The sequence below is a fragment of the Notechis scutatus genome, chromosome 2 (genome assembly GCF_049901735.1).
Source record: "Notechis scutatus isolate UNSWTSFEM ecotype Mainland chromosome 2, rNotScu1.2, whole genome shotgun sequence".
NCBI lineage: Eukaryota > Metazoa > Chordata > Lepidosauria > Squamata > Elapidae > Notechis > Notechis scutatus.
In genome coordinates this window covers 150,805,635-150,821,701 of record NC_142010.1, presented here as the reverse complement: position 1 = coordinate 150,821,701, position 16,067 = coordinate 150,805,635, and the positions used below count along the sequence as shown (strand labels likewise).

The 16,067-nt window shown below is 44.4% G+C and overlaps 1 protein-coding gene across 1 annotated transcript in view; it reads right to left on the bottom strand.

Moving 5' to 3' along the window:
• KCND1 (potassium voltage-gated channel subfamily D member 1) overlaps positions 1-15,637 on the bottom strand; it is a 55,743-nt gene extending 40,106 nt beyond the window's left edge. Inside the window, exons 1-2 of the mRNA XM_026676410.2 lie at positions 15,444-15,637; positions 12,626-14,357 (exon numbers count right to left, since the gene is read on the bottom strand). Of these exons, the coding sequence (XP_026532195.1) occupies positions 12,626-13,740 (1,115 nt within the window). The 5' untranslated portion in view covers positions 13,741-14,357; positions 15,444-15,637. The remainder of the gene's footprint in view (positions 1-12,625; positions 14,358-15,443) is intronic.
• Positions 15,638-16,067: the final 430 nt, after the last annotated feature.

Sequence of the window (16,067 nt, the reverse complement as noted above, 5' to 3'; positions counted from 1 at the left end):
TAGGCCAGTTTCAATATCAATCTTGATCATTACAAAGAATGACTGATAACTTCCAGTCTGACTGGCTTCCTTTTGGTCACAAATCAATGTTCAATCTCTGTCCACCTTGAGGGTACAGCAGGAGGAGATCAAGTCAAAGGCAAGTTGGTAATTAGAAACTCCTTACTTAATTTAGATGTTTGTCTTTTTCTACTTTGCAGACGTCAAAAGGGAAGGTACATTTTTGCAACGGACAGGAAACAAATATGACAACCAGCTGTAAAAGAAACACCATAGATCCTTCCTCTCTACATTCAAGGAGGATATACTTTGCTGGCTCTGATTATAAATACGGATAGCATGAAATATTCATATAATCCCTAGGTACCAACTCATAGCATTTCCACTCCACTGGAAAGAAGATGCAGTAACCTTGCATTGCAGACTTATCACACTACAGAAATGGTGAGCAGAGAATAGGCTGAGATGGGAAAATTGGACTGGCAAAATTCCCCGTGTCCAGGATGGGGTGGAAGATGTTTTTGATGCATTGAAAGCATGCCTGCTGGCCAAGCCTGTTCTTAAGAAAGCCAAGAGAGTCAATAGCCCCACTCAATTTATTGCAGCGACGTCCTCCACCAATAATGAAGATTTCAACAATGGGTGTGAGTGTGTATGGATATGATTTGGTTTGTCAGTGTAGGTTTCCCTTCTGCTGGATGCAGCACTAATCATAGCCTTTCGTAAGAAGGAACTTGCCTGGATCTATACAGGAAGAGAAATAAACACCAGGCACAGTTGTGGGCTCGTGGCACGACAAGGCATTTTCACTTCATACCAGTTTGGCAACCACAAAGGACTGCAGGAATACTTAGCTTTAAATGCCAGGTTAATCCACTAAAATCTGCTTGGATTAACCAGCAGAAATCAAATTGCACTTGAAAAGTGTTTGAGTGAAGCCAAAGGGATGATTTTGGATTCTGCTGTGTTAATATAATTTAGCAAGAGCTGTGTGCATCCTATGACATGGATATGAGATTTATGATCTAGGAGTGCTCTGGTGCCCAACTTACTCTGCAGCCTCCTGTCCCAAAGGTCAAGCATCAGGTTTAGAGTTTCATGGGTTTAAGTTTGTATTAAGCAAGGAAAAAACAACCCACGTCTTACAAAAATACATAAAATAAGCCAGAAAATCCTGACACACACATACACACACACTTTGCATCACTGCCTTGCCCTTCAAATATAAAATATATTCCAATTTTCTTCTGTAGAAACAAACAGGGAAAACAAACAGGGAAGACAGGGTGAATAAGGATCCTGAGAACAATAGCTGTGCTTTTTGGGAATAAAACCCCACCACACCTATGTTTCTGTTCCTTAGAGCAGGGTCTCCAACCTTGGCAACTTTAAGACTGGTGGACTTCAACACCCAGAATTCCTCAGCCAGCTTTGCTGGCTGAGGAATTCTGGGTGTTGAAGTCCACCAGTCTTAAAGTTGCCAAGGTTGGAGACCCCTGCCTTAGTGGAATGAGGGCCTGTTGAAATTTCTGAACCCAGAGGGAGACCTGAATAAAGTCCCCAGAATTCTATTCCTCTCCCATCAGACACCAAGGCAGAGTTAGAAATGTAAATAAATTAGGCAAATGCTCTCAATTTGTCTCATGTTTACTGGCTGAGGAATATGGATTTTGGAGACTAAGTTTGTATTGCAAAATGCTTGTTTTAATATTATACATAAATGAATAGCTTTGAAACGTGAGATTAATCAATTGGCCTTTCTAAAAAAACATTGATATCTGCTATCCTTCAAAGATTATCCTTGCTCAGGACAATTTTTGTAAAAATCCATATCAAGCATCACCATTTTAGGATAGAGCAGCATGAATTCAGAAACCTAATAATTTTCCTATAGAACCCTGTCTTCATTTCCCTTTCTCTCCTCAACTCTCTCTTTTGGATATATTTCCAGGGTGTAATGTATACCATGGGGCAGAAATTTATTTCCTCATTCTTTATAAAATGTTAAAAGTTAAAAAAAAAACAACCAAGCCCTACTGAGTTCTACTCCCAAGCAAATAGCTAGCAGACTGCAGCATTACTAATTTGTGGTAGCAGAAAAAATGCATAAGCAAAGCTATGTTGAAGAAAACATTTGTAACAATAAATCTCATTCTTGTCAAGGCAATAGCAGGCTCTTCAGTTGGCAAATCTGCCCATTTCTCAAAGCCTTAGCTGCTGTCACCTGCTCTTCCATCCCAGGACTCTGGATCTCTTCCAAAACCATCAGAGTCACACCCTTCTCAAAGGCAAAACAGTTAGGCAATGATCATTCCTTCTTCAAAACCATGGACACCACTAAAGAGATTGAGTGACCGTTTCAGTATGAACCATGTTTCCCCAACACATGAATGGATTGCTGAAAGGCCACCACTGGCTGAGTTCACTAACGTTCTAAATTATGATTTTAAAAAACCTAACCGTTGGGTTCCCCTTAATGCATTAAGCCAAAACCAAACACACTATGGCTTTGTGTGATTATAGACTGCAGCTGCAAAGCCTTCCAAATGGGTAGTTTTTTGAATAGCAGACCAGTTATAAGCAAAACCACCTCCTTTCCTGTAACATTAAAACAGCTGCCTGCATGAGTGTGTTCATGCAAAACAACAACAACAACAACAACCCAGTTCACTCCTGCCGAGACTGTGAGTGACGGAAAACTGCACACATGGATAGCTGGGAAGTACTCTGAAACAGGATGCTAGAGGAAGTGGCTGCTTTCTGGGCTTCAAAGGCAAGGAGCTTTGTTTGCACCATTGCATAGAGATCCCCCAAAGTAGAATGAACAGCATCACCAAACCTTTCTTTTAAAAAACAAAAACAACAACACCCAGAATGACATTCCCCAGCCTGGTGCCCTCCCAGTGCACTGGGCTGCGATTCTCACTCTTCTTAGCCAGCAACACTGTTGACTGTACTGGCTGGGGGAAATGGGAATTATCTTCCTACAGAGGTAGAGTGCACCAGACTAGGGATCTAAAATGCATCAAAGGTCTCCTGAGCCAAGCAAGTGATCGATCCCAGGGTGTTTTAGTTTGCAAAACCCTTTTTCAAGAGAAAAATGCTTGCCAAAAGCAAGTAGATGAGAACTGACTGCATTGAATAAAAGGAAATTTCTGTAGCAAGTTTTGAATGGGGAATGAAGGTATTGGCTGCGGTTCTATTTCCCTTGGATGACATCCCACATTAGTTTCCCAGCCATTGTTGTCTATCCATTGAAAAGCATCACCTGAAGGGTTAATATGACCTGTCCACTCTGGCCAAGGGAGAAGCTCTTCAGGACTTAATAAAAGGGACCTCTTTTCATAGAAATAGATTTTGTTCTGTCAACTGGATTTCCAATTCAGCATGCAACATAATGAATAATTTGCAAAATTTCACTCTCAACTGTAGTTGTGGAAGAACCCTTTGTACACGCTCATACTTCTAAGCACAAGGTGTTCCCAATAGCAGGAGTATAACAACAATTTGGAGATCTTGGTGCCAAACTTCTAAAGTGGTTCAAAGAAAGCTATAGATTAGGAAACTCAGAATAAAAGAGTGCATCAAGGCTGCAATATTGTACCCTGACTATTATTAAGTGTTGTACCTTATGGTTCTTGACTCTTGATGAATGTACCTTTTATTTTATGTATGCTGTGAGCATTTGCACTAAGACAAATTCTTTGTGTGTCCAATCACACTTGTCCAATAAAGAATTCTATTCTATTCTATTCTATTCTATTCTATTCTATTCTATTCTATTCTATTCTATTCTATTCTATTCTATTCCTATTCTATTCTATTCCACCTAAAACAGAGTTGAAAGTCAGTGGTTCACTTCCTATGCCATGCAAAGCCATTACTTGCTTAATCATGGTTTGTTAAACAAATCATAATTGGTGGATTGCACCATGCTAAGCCATAAAGAAGCAGACCATAATATGGCTTAGCTAAAATTCAATATATGGATTGTAAACCACATTTTTTGATTTAGTGTGCTAGGCAAACAAAGCCAATGCTTGAACCAATAAATCATTAGGCACCTAACAGCAAGATTCATTTCAGCAGTAGAATAAGGAATAATCCTATGAGAGAACAAGGAGGGGGCTCTGCAGATTGGGAAAAAACATGGAGCTTCCTTAGGCCAAACCTGGCCCCATCTCAGAGATAAAGTCCATGTTCCACTGCAAATGAGAAAATCTCTGCTGAAGGGATCTCAAGAAAGACCTGAAAATTCAGGATCAGTATGGATTGTTGGTTTGGCTTGTGGCAAGGCAGCTATTTATGTAGAAATCGGGAGCCCTCCACAGCTTGGCAGTCAACTAATACAGCATTCAGAGAATGATGGGGTTAATGATTCAGCAACACCACTGGGCTCTGGCTAGCCAAAGACCAGGAGAAAGAAAATTAAACTCTGTTTTCTGGTTAGGTTGGCACTGCCATCTTTCATTTCACCCCCAGCCTCAAAGTCCTGATGTTTGCTTGCATAAAAATAGATGCATTCCTCTTCCGCACATACTTGTGATTCTGCTTTTCCATCAACTAACCATATCATTTGGCCTACATAATAAGTCTATTCAGTGGCAGCTCCTTGCTATGAAATTCTGCCTTTCTTTCTAAACAGAAAGTTGCCAAGGTTTATTCAACCCTGTGCAGGGCAATGTATATACCATAATTCTGTGGAAGTACAGATGAGGTTCTTGGGCAGTGGAGGTTCCTGAGAATTTCAATTTTCATTATAAAAAGAAGCAAGATCCTAGTCCTTATGGTTATTCCTGGTAATCTCAGGAGTCATGGTGAAAAGAGCCATAAGCAACAGCAAAATTGTGCCAAGTTAAAAAATCACTAGGGAAGCTTTGGTGTGAATACTTGCATTTTTCTTTGTTTTAAAAAAATAAATAACTGCATTTTGTTCTGAAGATTTGGGGTTCTTTGTATCCATATTTGCCCTTGTCAGATGCACATGGCTGTAGCTACTGAATAGTGAGAAAACAGAATCTCAGAAACAGTCTAGTCATTGCTCCCACATGCCCAGTTACAAGGGTTGAAAGTGGCAAGACAAAAATTGTGTAATCAAGAACCCCGAGCATGTTCCATCGGCATTCAAGTATGAGAAAAGGCAACATCAATTCTATCCCATTGAAAGGAGGAGAAACAGACGGAGGGCCTAAACTCTGGAACTATAAATATGGCTAGATTCCTAGATTCTGCAGTAGCTGTTCCTCACCATTAATTTTTTTTTTGCATCTACAATAAAAAGTGATTTGAGCCTCCTCCTCAAATTGTTGCTCATTGTATTGGTATTCCTAGAGAGAGATTTATTCCATGCCTAGATGAAGTTTTGACATGAGCTCTTGAAATAGGTTGAATGGATGGGACAAACTGTACTCCATTTCAAACTATTTTATAAATTTCATCCCTATAAGACGTTGCCAAATCTAAAGCTGGAAATCTTAAACAACGTTTTAAATGCTTAAATGCAGACTGATCTTGAACCAATGAGGAATTCACAAGGATTTAATCTAATGCTGCCAGTTTGAGGGCAGGGCAGCTGACTTTTCCCTGACTTTTTAAGGTGCCTTGTGAACTATTTCATAACTGCAATTGAATTCAGGCTCCCCCACCCACCCACCCCCAAAAATCCAAGTATTACCATCTTTTTAACCTCACCAGTATTTGCTTCTGAATTTTAAGTTTAAAAATTCTGAAAAGAAAACTGGAGCCATCTCCCTCCGCCCAAATGGAGCAAAGAAAGGATCCAGAATCTCTTTGAGTTTAAAGATTTTGAAATAACCCACCAGTTCCCTTTTTGAGGTTGGGGAGCTGGTCAGATCAGTAGAGTTCAATGGGAAGCAGCCAGTAGCTCTTCTTCATTTTCACTAGTCCTCCCTCCTAATAATTCTTTACCCCTTAATTTAGCCCCCTTCCCTCTTTTTCAAGCCAAATTTCCATCCCCAAAGGGTCCATTCCTGCAGCCACGGTTTTAACAGAATTCTGTTTCAGTGGCAGCCAGTTCTCTCCTCTCTCTGTGGTCCTACTATAAATAATTCAATTCCTACGTAGGCTCCTTCACTGCCTGGAAATTTATTTATTTCTTTCTCCTCCCTTTGGTTACACATTAAGTGACTTAGCCCATAAAGAGAAATTACTCAGCAACAACAATAAAAGCTCGGAATTGCTGACCTGGCTGCATCCAGGCTAGGGAAACCCAGCACTGGCATTGCCCCTGCAAAGTGGACAAACAGCCAAAGACGCCTTTCAAAACACCTCGTGGGGGGGAGGGAGGGACAAAATTAAACTAAATTAAACTAAATTAAACAATCGTCTTCTTTGATGCAAAGATGGAGCTATGTCGAATAGAAAGAGCAGCCAGATGTACCCTGTTTCTCCAACAATACGGCCTCCCCCAATAGGAAGTCCCAGCATGTTTTATAGGCATGAAATGAAATTAAGCCCCTCCCCCCAAATTAAGGCCTATATTAAAACATGCAAAATGGGGGGGAATTGCGGGGGGGCTTGCCATTAGAAAGTACTTTTGTTGCACACCCGGATATGGTGCTGCCTGCGTTGACCTTGGCATTGGTGGGGCACTTCGTATCGGAAGACCTTCTGCCACCGTTGCTTTCCCTTCTCCCTGTGCTGCCACAGCGTTTAGAGCAACACCGTGGTGTTTGGCACAGCCAAGCGGCGTTTGGTGCAACCACGCGCGGCCAGCCAGGGCTCCTCCCTGCAACCGGAGCCTGGCGGAGATACTCGGCTTCAGGTGCTGCTTCTCTGGCCGGCGGGTCTAGCAGAGAGAGCCTGAAGCTACCCGTCCTTTCCACCCCTCACCCAGCCCGTCCCGGTCCCCACGCATCTCCAAACGTGCCGGCAGCTCCAAACGCTGCAGCGGCACGGGCATCGGGCAGAGGCACTCACTTGGCGGGGCTCAGCTTGGAGGACGCGGCACGGGCCATCACCTTGCCTCCCTGTCCATGGATGGGTGGTAGCTATCACTGCCTCGGGCAGCCTCTCCCAGTGGCCACTTCGGGGTCAGGCTGGAGGGACTTGGGAAGGAAGCCAAGCTCGGGTCAGCCCGGCTCTTTCGCTTGGCAGGCGGGGCACACCCGCGGCTTGCTTTCCTGGCTCTGCCAAGCCCACCTGGCTCCGGCACGGCCCTGGCGGGATGAGCGGATGGCCCAGCGGGGAGGCGCTCACTGCTTTGGCCAGAGCTCCGCCACTGGGCAGGAGGGCCCGCCTGTCAGCTGCGCTGGGCGCCCCAGGCGAAGCTCTTTGCACTCTGCCCAGCACCAGGCAGGGATGGAGGCTGGGCGCTTCTCCCAGGGTGGGCCAATCCTGCACTGCGGCCCCGGGAGATTCACCTCCCCATGTGGGGTTGGGCTGCCCTCTTGGGCAGGGAGGCTTTGTCGTACCGGTAATAGGGCGTCATTTTTAAAAGAATGGGCTTTGCCTTCGAACGATGCCCGGGAAGGCGGCGACAGGAGCGCCTGAAGCTGTGTGTCTCCACCGGGCTCCGGTTGCAGGGAGGAGCCCTGGCCGGCCCAGCGTGGCTGCGCCAAACGCCATGGCGTTGCTCCAAATGCCGCAGCAGCACGGGAGAAGAGAAAGCAACCGTGGTGGAAGGTCTCCCGATACAAAGTGCCCCACCAACACCGAGGTCAACATCCAAACCATCGCCGCCCGCCTGCCCGAGGATGCGGGGGGATTAAGTCACCCCGAAAAGACAGCCTAGCCATTTTTTTGGGGCTCAAAAAAAAAAAAAAGACCTGGCCTTATTATATGAGAAACACGGTACCTTGAGCCTTTCTCTGGGTACATGTTGATGCCATCCATTCTGTGGCAAGGCACCCACTTATACAAGAAGCTGCAGCACCCCAGAGCTATTTTTAATTTGGACTTTTCTGCATGAAGGATGGTATCCTGTTAGCTGAGTATGCGGGAAGACCAAGGGCTAGAAAACTGAGGAGAAGGAAAGCTGTCAGGAGATTGCTGCTAAGAATCCAGAAATCCATGAGCAGAACATTGACGGAAAAGAGACAAACTGTACTGGGAACAAGAAAGGAGAAGAGACAGGAAAGAGGAGGAAGAATGCAGCAGCCAGGGAAGTATGTACAACTTATTCTTCCTCAGGGCAAGACAAGCTAGGTGCCCCTGGCAGGATGGCACAGAAAAGAATGCTGAATAACTGAGGACATTGTCCAGAGGTCAGGCTGAAGAATGGAGAGCTGGAGAAAAGCTTCACCCAGGCCCTGGGGACAAGTATGGCAGCAAGCAACAGCAAGAATATTCTGGAAACGGTGATCCAGCTAGACTTTCCAAGCCAACCTACCTCCAAATGTGTGAAGACTACCATTCCCATCATTCCATGCATGCATGACCTTGTTAGGGAGGTCCCTGAACTGCCCTTTTAGAGTCTGAGGGGGTCTCCTGTACTTTCAAAAACTGTGCAAAAAAAAGTCTATATGAGGTAGTAACAGCAGCAATCTGAACTAGCAAGGCAATTTAGAGAGGTCAGTCTCACAGATGGATCTAAATTAAGTGGCCAACTGTTGCAGTAAGCTTGATTGCCTGATATGATTCACTGGATCCATTAAGCATTAACATCAATCCTGAAAGGTAATTCACTCTATTCCCATTTTACAGGTGGAGAATATAAATGACAAGGTAGGGCAAGGGTCTTCAAACTTGGCAAGTTTAAGACTTGTGGACTTCAACTCCCAGAATTTCTGAGCTAACATGACTGGAGGAGGAATTCTGGGGGTTGAAGTCCACAAGTCTTAAAGCTGTCAAGTTCTCCAGCTATCTCAGAAGCTCAGTTCCACGATTTTCCTGCCTGTGTGACTAAAGTCCAAGGCCAAAGACTGCTGAGGAATGGCTGCTGTGACTTAATATTACACACTAGTCCACACCAGAGCCTCCCAGAGTAGACCCACATCTAGATGAGCAGCTAGATTTATTATTATCTAATAATAAATAAAATTGTAAATTCCTTCTAGAAAGCATACCCAAGGTAATATTTGGCAACAGCAGGAATTCTTGATTTGTTATTTATATGACTCCTAGAAAAATAAATTCTATCCAAACTACTAAGACCGTCCATCATCGGGGCTCTCTGCAAAGAGCTTTTCCCACCCAGGAAAGCAGGAGTCCTACTGGGAATCTCATGGGGAAAGGAAAAAGCTGTGCCTCTGCCAAGCTAAAAGAGCTGCAGAGCCACAGGGATTACTGTGGTGATTAATGGTGAGCTTGGTTTAATATTATGTCACTTAAAGTATCAAAGGCTGGTCCATGGGCACCCAGCAGAACAAGAAAGGGCTGCCATAGAACAGGCAAGGGAGAATGCCATGAAGACAAAGAGAGACTTTATTCTGAGTGGAGATGGGGGTATCAGGAGACCTCGCTTCCTGGCCCAATTCCTGAGGGGGAAAGCAGCTCAGATGCCTCGGGGCCCCTTTATGTGGAAACAGAGGCTTTCACTGATGTCTTCAGGGCTTGGAACTGGGAGTGGGTATGTTTGCTGACAGCGGGTGTCTCTCTGGCACAAGGGCAAGCAAGTTATTAAAACTTAATTGAGCAGGATGGGAACAGGGCAGATAATTAAACTTCCCAGTAATGGGAACCATCAGATTTCGGGAGAGGAGAGTGGAATGAGAAGCAGGGCTTTGTGGCTTAGTTGAGAATAGGAAAAGAGTTGGGAATTATGGCTGGGATTTATTGGGAAGGGTAATTCTCAACAGAGGCCTAGTAGAGACTGGGAAGGAGGGGAGCCAAGAGTTCTTGCTAGCTCAGCTGCTGACTCTGGGGAAATGTTATAGCAACCAGTGGATCCTCATTAAGTTTAGACACAGCAGAGAACGATGATTCTTTTCATTCAAACTAGTCGCCACCTGTTCATGCTCCTTTCTTCCTTCTCCTCTTTGCCAGACTCCCAACAGTCCTGATCCTGAAGGATCAGCCTTCAGTCCCAACCTGGCCCACTTCCAACATATAGAGAATCAAGGCTCCATTTCCCCTTGTCTGGAGGCACAATCTACCCTTTCATGATTCAAAACAGTCAGGAAATCACCATATGGATACATTCTGAGGAAAAAAAGAGCATGTATCAGAGCTTCCTTCTACCATAATAATTTCTTCTATCCTAAAACCCTGCTGTGTTTCTGGCCAACCCATCATTGCACTGAACTATCAGCCGCACAGCCAGAATATGGAAAAATGGAAGTGATCGTTGGTGATTGCCTTAACAAATCCATCAGCCAGATTTTCAGTTTGAAGTGGAAACACTAATTCCAGTTGGTAAGATAATAAATAATTTACTGATCTCTGAGAAGTGGATTATTTCTTTCTTTCCTTCCTTCCTTCCTTCCTTCCTTCCTTCCTTCCTTCCTTCCTACCTTCCTCCCTCCCTCCCTCCCTCCCTCCCCCCCCTTCATCAGAATTAAGCCAAAAAATTCCCAGTAAATGACACTAACTTTTATCTAGCCTTTTTCCTTTCCCCTGATTCTTTATTTTCAACCAGAGTCCTAGTATCTGATATAGCAGCACTTATATTTTCTCTCTCTGTAGTCAAAATCTCTTTCTCTTATCCTTTGCTGGTAGAGATTCATAAGCGAATGTCAAGTGGATTTAGGAAATTTGGTCAGACAGACTGAGAATGGCTTCCAGGGAGGCTTGAAGCCTGAGAGCCCTCTTCTTGGAAATTAATAGTTGGCCAAAGGATTGTTCTGGACAACTTTTGAAAGTACTCCCAGTATATCTGACCAGATTCTCCAAATCTCCTTGACATTTGCCTTTGGCTCTCCAGAACTCACTCCTTTCTAACTGCCCTTTCTGTTACCCTGGACCAACTCCAGAGATCTGTTGTTAGTGTAAATTGGGGGTAATTCCAGACATTACTACCCTTGGAGAATCTTACAGGGAGAATTAAAGAATTAAAAATAAAAATAGGTTTCACACAGTCTCAACACACGTTCATTAGTTCTCCCAGATGGAAGCCAATGGATTATAAAAACTCCCCAACTTTGATTCTACACTGAAATATTATGGCAGCCTGAATGCTCCCAGTAACGATGAAACAAAACAGGTACAAAAATAGATGCCAGAAATAACGATGCATTGGAATATAGGAAAGCCCTTTGTTAATAATAAACCTAGTAGCATCGCATAGCCTCAGGGCTTCCTGCAGACTTCCAAAAAGCCCTTGATCTATACCACCCTGAATCTTTCAAAATAGCCACCCACATTTTGCTTTTTCTCACAGAACCTTCTTTTTCTGGCAATGTCTCAATTTCTCTTTATATTGTAAATGAACCTTTGAGAGAAGGAACTTGTTTTTTTGCTAATGGTAAATTATAAAGTGCTACGTATTATGGAAGATACATCAATAACATCATGATTTTAATAACTTAGTAATAATTTGATTTAACCTCTTAATTCTAAAAATGATCATACGGTACTAACCCCATCATGGAATGTGAATCCTGGAAAGCCCCAGAAATGAACTGGAACTAAAATTTTATACAGATCTTGAGGCACTAGATTTCTATTCCTGTTTTAATGTAACACATGATATGCAGTGGAATTCAGAGGAAAAAGAGAATCAATCAGTTGACTAAATAAAATAAACCTCTGAAGGCAGCTGACATTCTGAAGTACCAGACCACCAGTTTCAACATTTAAAAATCCAACCGGCAAGTATGCATGCACAAGAGCACCCAAAATCACTTTTTGATTTTCCAGAATACAGTGCATACAGTTCTAGAATGCATACATATCCCCCAATGTAGTAGTTTAAAAGGGAAGATTAGTGCTTCTGTACAGCAGCTGGAGCTATGATTACAAGTCAGCACATTGTGTACAGAATAGTGAAATGGAGGAAATGCTATATTTGAAAGAATAGGATAAAGTTTTCATCCATAATAGATACAAAAATGATGCTTCTAGTTTTGAGGGAATAGATCCACATATTTATACATCTTTCCTAAAGCCATCCTTCCTTCCCTCCCTCCCTCCCTCCCTCCTTCCTTCACCCATTGCCCTTTTAGTTTGCAACTCCCGTTTATTTGACCTCAATAGGTTCCATCATTTCTCTTGGTTCTCATATGGGTGTCTTCTCACCTTCCCCCAATGATAAAGATACTTTTTTGACAGTAACTCCTTGAAGATAATGCCACATTGATCTCAGATTCCTCTAAAGGTGAGAGCACATGTTCTCTCTTTCATTTGGCAGAGCCATCTTTTTTCCACCACTTTATAAAAGCGTCTGGGGAAGAGGCTATTTGGACCCCATTGTAGATGACATAACTTCCAAACCAATATAGTGACCTGTATGGACTCAATACTTACCCATCTCCTAATGGTTTGGCTCTTACATCTATTCTGGAAACTGACAAGCTCTTAATTCTCACAGCTCATTTTCTGACAGCTTGGACTTGGGGTACATTAATTAACAAGGAAGTCAGGATGCCATTAGATATCAACTTGATAACCAACTTTCAAAAGAAGTGTAATTAGAGGTTTTTTTTCCTATTTGAGCAGGGAAAAGAATGAGATAAATAGTGTAGAGGCCTTAAGGCCTTAAGGCCATGTCTGAAAGTGGGGAACTCACCCAAGTGTGGTCATGGTGACGATAGTGTACCAGAAGGAAGCAGGGATGCTGGTGAAGTTAGTCTCCGTTGTGCTCTTCTCGGCATAGAACATAACTGTAGCAAAGATGATGATAGCCATTGTGAGGGAGAAGAGAAGGAAGCCCAACTCAGAGGCACAGCTCTTAAGAGTATAGCCCAGGATCCTTAGGCCCTGTGAGTGGCGTGAGAATTTGAAGATGCGGAAGACACGGAAGACTCTCAGGGTCACAAAGGCCCCAGAGACATTTTCATTTTCTGGCATCACCAGCCCAATATAATAAGGCATGATGGCCACAACATCAATGATACTCATCACACTCTTCATGAACTTAAATCGACTTGGGGCAGCAAAAAGCCGCATGAAATACTCAAAAGTGAAGATGAGGACACAGGCTGTGTCCATGCAGAAGAAAGCTTTGGGGAAACGATCCCCACACGACATGCTTCTCTTCTGCCCAGGAGCTGGCCGGCATGGGATTGTCTCCACCACATTGGCAATGACCGAGACGGCAATGAAGAAACCAGTCACATAGTAGAAGACCAAAGCCATAGTGCTGGTGTGGGGATTCTCGAATGCTCTCCAGAGCTGTTGGCGGAATGTGCTATCTGGCGGCAAGGATGTGTCCGTGGCATTCTCGGCTTCTTCATCCTCAGCCAGGCGCTCTGCATTCTCCTTCTTGCGATCTCGGTATTCCTCCAAGCAGCAGTCACCAATCAGCTCTGGGATGATTCCATAAAAGGATAGCTCTTCGTCAAAGGCCTGTATGCACTCCTGGCGGGGGTAATGGAGCCTGCCGGTACGATAGAAGTTGAGAATGTGCCGAAACATCTCTGGGTCGCGATCAAAGAAATATTCCTTGCTGTCTTCGTCAAAAAAGAATTCCTTCTCGGAACTGCCTAACAAGGTATCTGGATAACGGTCAAGGGTATTCTTCCACGTTTGGAAGCGTTTTCCACTAACGTTGACCACTAAGATTTCATCATGGCGGCGTTTATTATCGAGAGGAGGTTTGGGCATAGGCTTCTTGGCCAGTGGGAGCCAGCCCACAGCTGCTGCCCGAGCAAAGGGCAGCCAGGTTGCCACTCCAGCAGCCATACTGTATAAGCTGTATCACCATCAAACCCTTTATGCGCTAAGACTCTTGGTAAATAGGGGCTATCTAGTGGAAAGGTGCCTGAAATAATTCTTCAGCTGGTTACTTTGGTCAGTTGCAACCATAAGTCAGTGACCTAGAAGGTCTCATAGCCATCTGAATTAGTACTGTCTAAAATATCCAAGCACAACAAACTATCCCAAAAAGTGACGTTTTTCTCCTGTGCAAAAATATCCAAGCTGTTTTCAGTGGATGTTAAAAAATCTGGATGCATTCGAGAACTTGCCGCCAAACAGCATTCCAGCTCTGTATTCAGATCAAGATGCTGTACTATCAATAATTGTGGAATCAGAAAGAGATAATGCAGCTGACAGGGGTCTTCTCCATATTTTGTGCCTGGTGACAGATTAATTTGACCATTTTGTCCTGTCCAGAGTGAACATAATGGACACTCCTCTTGGGAAACCTGCAATGAATTATATCATTCTGCTGTTCTTTTGTCTTTTGATCCTTTCTTCCTGTTGGCAGAGAAAATGGATGGCAGGATACCAACATGGGATGGGAAGGTAGGAGAAAAGGGCTCAGTTGATATCTTCACCTTTAGGGAGGACACACATTGCTGTAAAAAGAGGTGTGGGGAGACAGAGAGAGAAACAGAAAAACAAACTATGAGAAAGAAATAACTGCATGCCATTAGATTATGGCATTTGGAGTGAATGCAGCAGTTCTTAAGTTATTGAATTAGTCTTGCTTCTGAAAAGGAGAACCCCAAAATGCTACATGAGAAATATGGTTTAATTAACTGCTAATCCTAAGAGGCACTAGTTTGGGATCCAATCTTTTGACTGCGTTTTTGGAAGAGAAACTTAGAAAGCGGTCAAGGGAATGAAATCCACAATTGCACACCATCCCCGAGGAAGACATCTGGAAATCAGCTTTTAGAAAACTATGTAAATCCTTCTCCTAAGCTAGAACAACATCTAGGAATCTAAAGCTCAAATGATTAGAGAAGCCAACAGGACTTATTTCATATTGTAAGAGTCAAAAGGCCACTGACAGAAAAGTATGATGTCTCTTCATAATGCTGTGTCCAAGATGTGGCATGAGGAAGCTTTGTCAAAGAGTTTGGCAGAGGCAAGGGAACACTTGTCATTTCTCGGTACCTACTAGGGGTGTGAAAACTGCTGTTTCTCAGGGCAAACTAACAACAGCCCCAGAGAAGAGAGGTTGGGGAGAGAAAAGAGCATTTCTCAGGAAACACCCGCAGGATCCAAACAAACTTTCCCATTTAGTTGTGCCAAGAGTTCCCACCTCTAACTGGAAGCTAGACTCAAACTACTGACATGCCCACATCTTTATAAACAATTTGAATTTTTTTTTAAAAAAAATAATCCAACAAATTAAGGTGCAGGGGAAAACTGGGAGGGGGATGGGAATCAAGAAAAGAACATGACAAGACTTTGGGCAGGAGGAAAAAGAAGAACAAGGCAAGTTTGAAAATGGAAAAAAACCAAGATCCTTGTGGGAAGGAAGGAAGGAAGGAAGGAAGGGCAAATTTAGAGAAGGCGGTGATCTCTGATGGAATGGTGGCAACTCGGAGGAGTAAAGCATTCAAATCTAAGATGCTGAAGGCATGAACAAGCCCAATCTAACTGGTATGTGGAGTAATTGGGGTGGGGTGGGGAGGCTAACGCAAGGCTCTTACCCCGGAGACTGTCCGAGAAGCAGGCAGTAGCCTGACCACCGCAAACCCCGGTGTGTGGTAATGGGATTCGGGTTAGGAGGTGCCGAGCCGCCCCCAGGACGCAAGCCACAAGGCTCCGGTTCCCCTCGGCGGTGCCGATCCTCATCGCTCCCTTCGGCTCGCCCGTCTGACTGTGCCTCGCTCCCACCCTCCGGGCGCCGTGTGTGTTTGTGTATCTGAGTGTGTGTGTGTGTGCGCGAGTGTGGGTGAGCTGCATTCGTCAGGGAGGGGGGCAGAGCGAGCGGTTGGCAGCAGCGAGTGGCTGCATCGCAGGCGGCGGAGGCGCGCACCCCAGGCAAAGCTCGGGCCGGCCGGGGGCCAGCAGGAGCTGGGAAGGGAAGACGCAGCCTGGGGAGGGAGTGGTGGTGGTGGTGGTGGCGGCCGCAAGAGGCTGGGAAGACGGAGGCGGCAGGAAAGGAATGGGATGAATGGCCCGGAATGGAGGGAAGAATAAAAAACAGGGAGAGGCGGAGGAGTTCAACAGGAGAATGAAGCAAAAACCCAGAATGGATACAGAGGAAGAAGCTGGCGTGAAGAGGGGAAAAAAGGGGACCGGGAACGGGAAAAGAGCTTCCTGACTGAGAT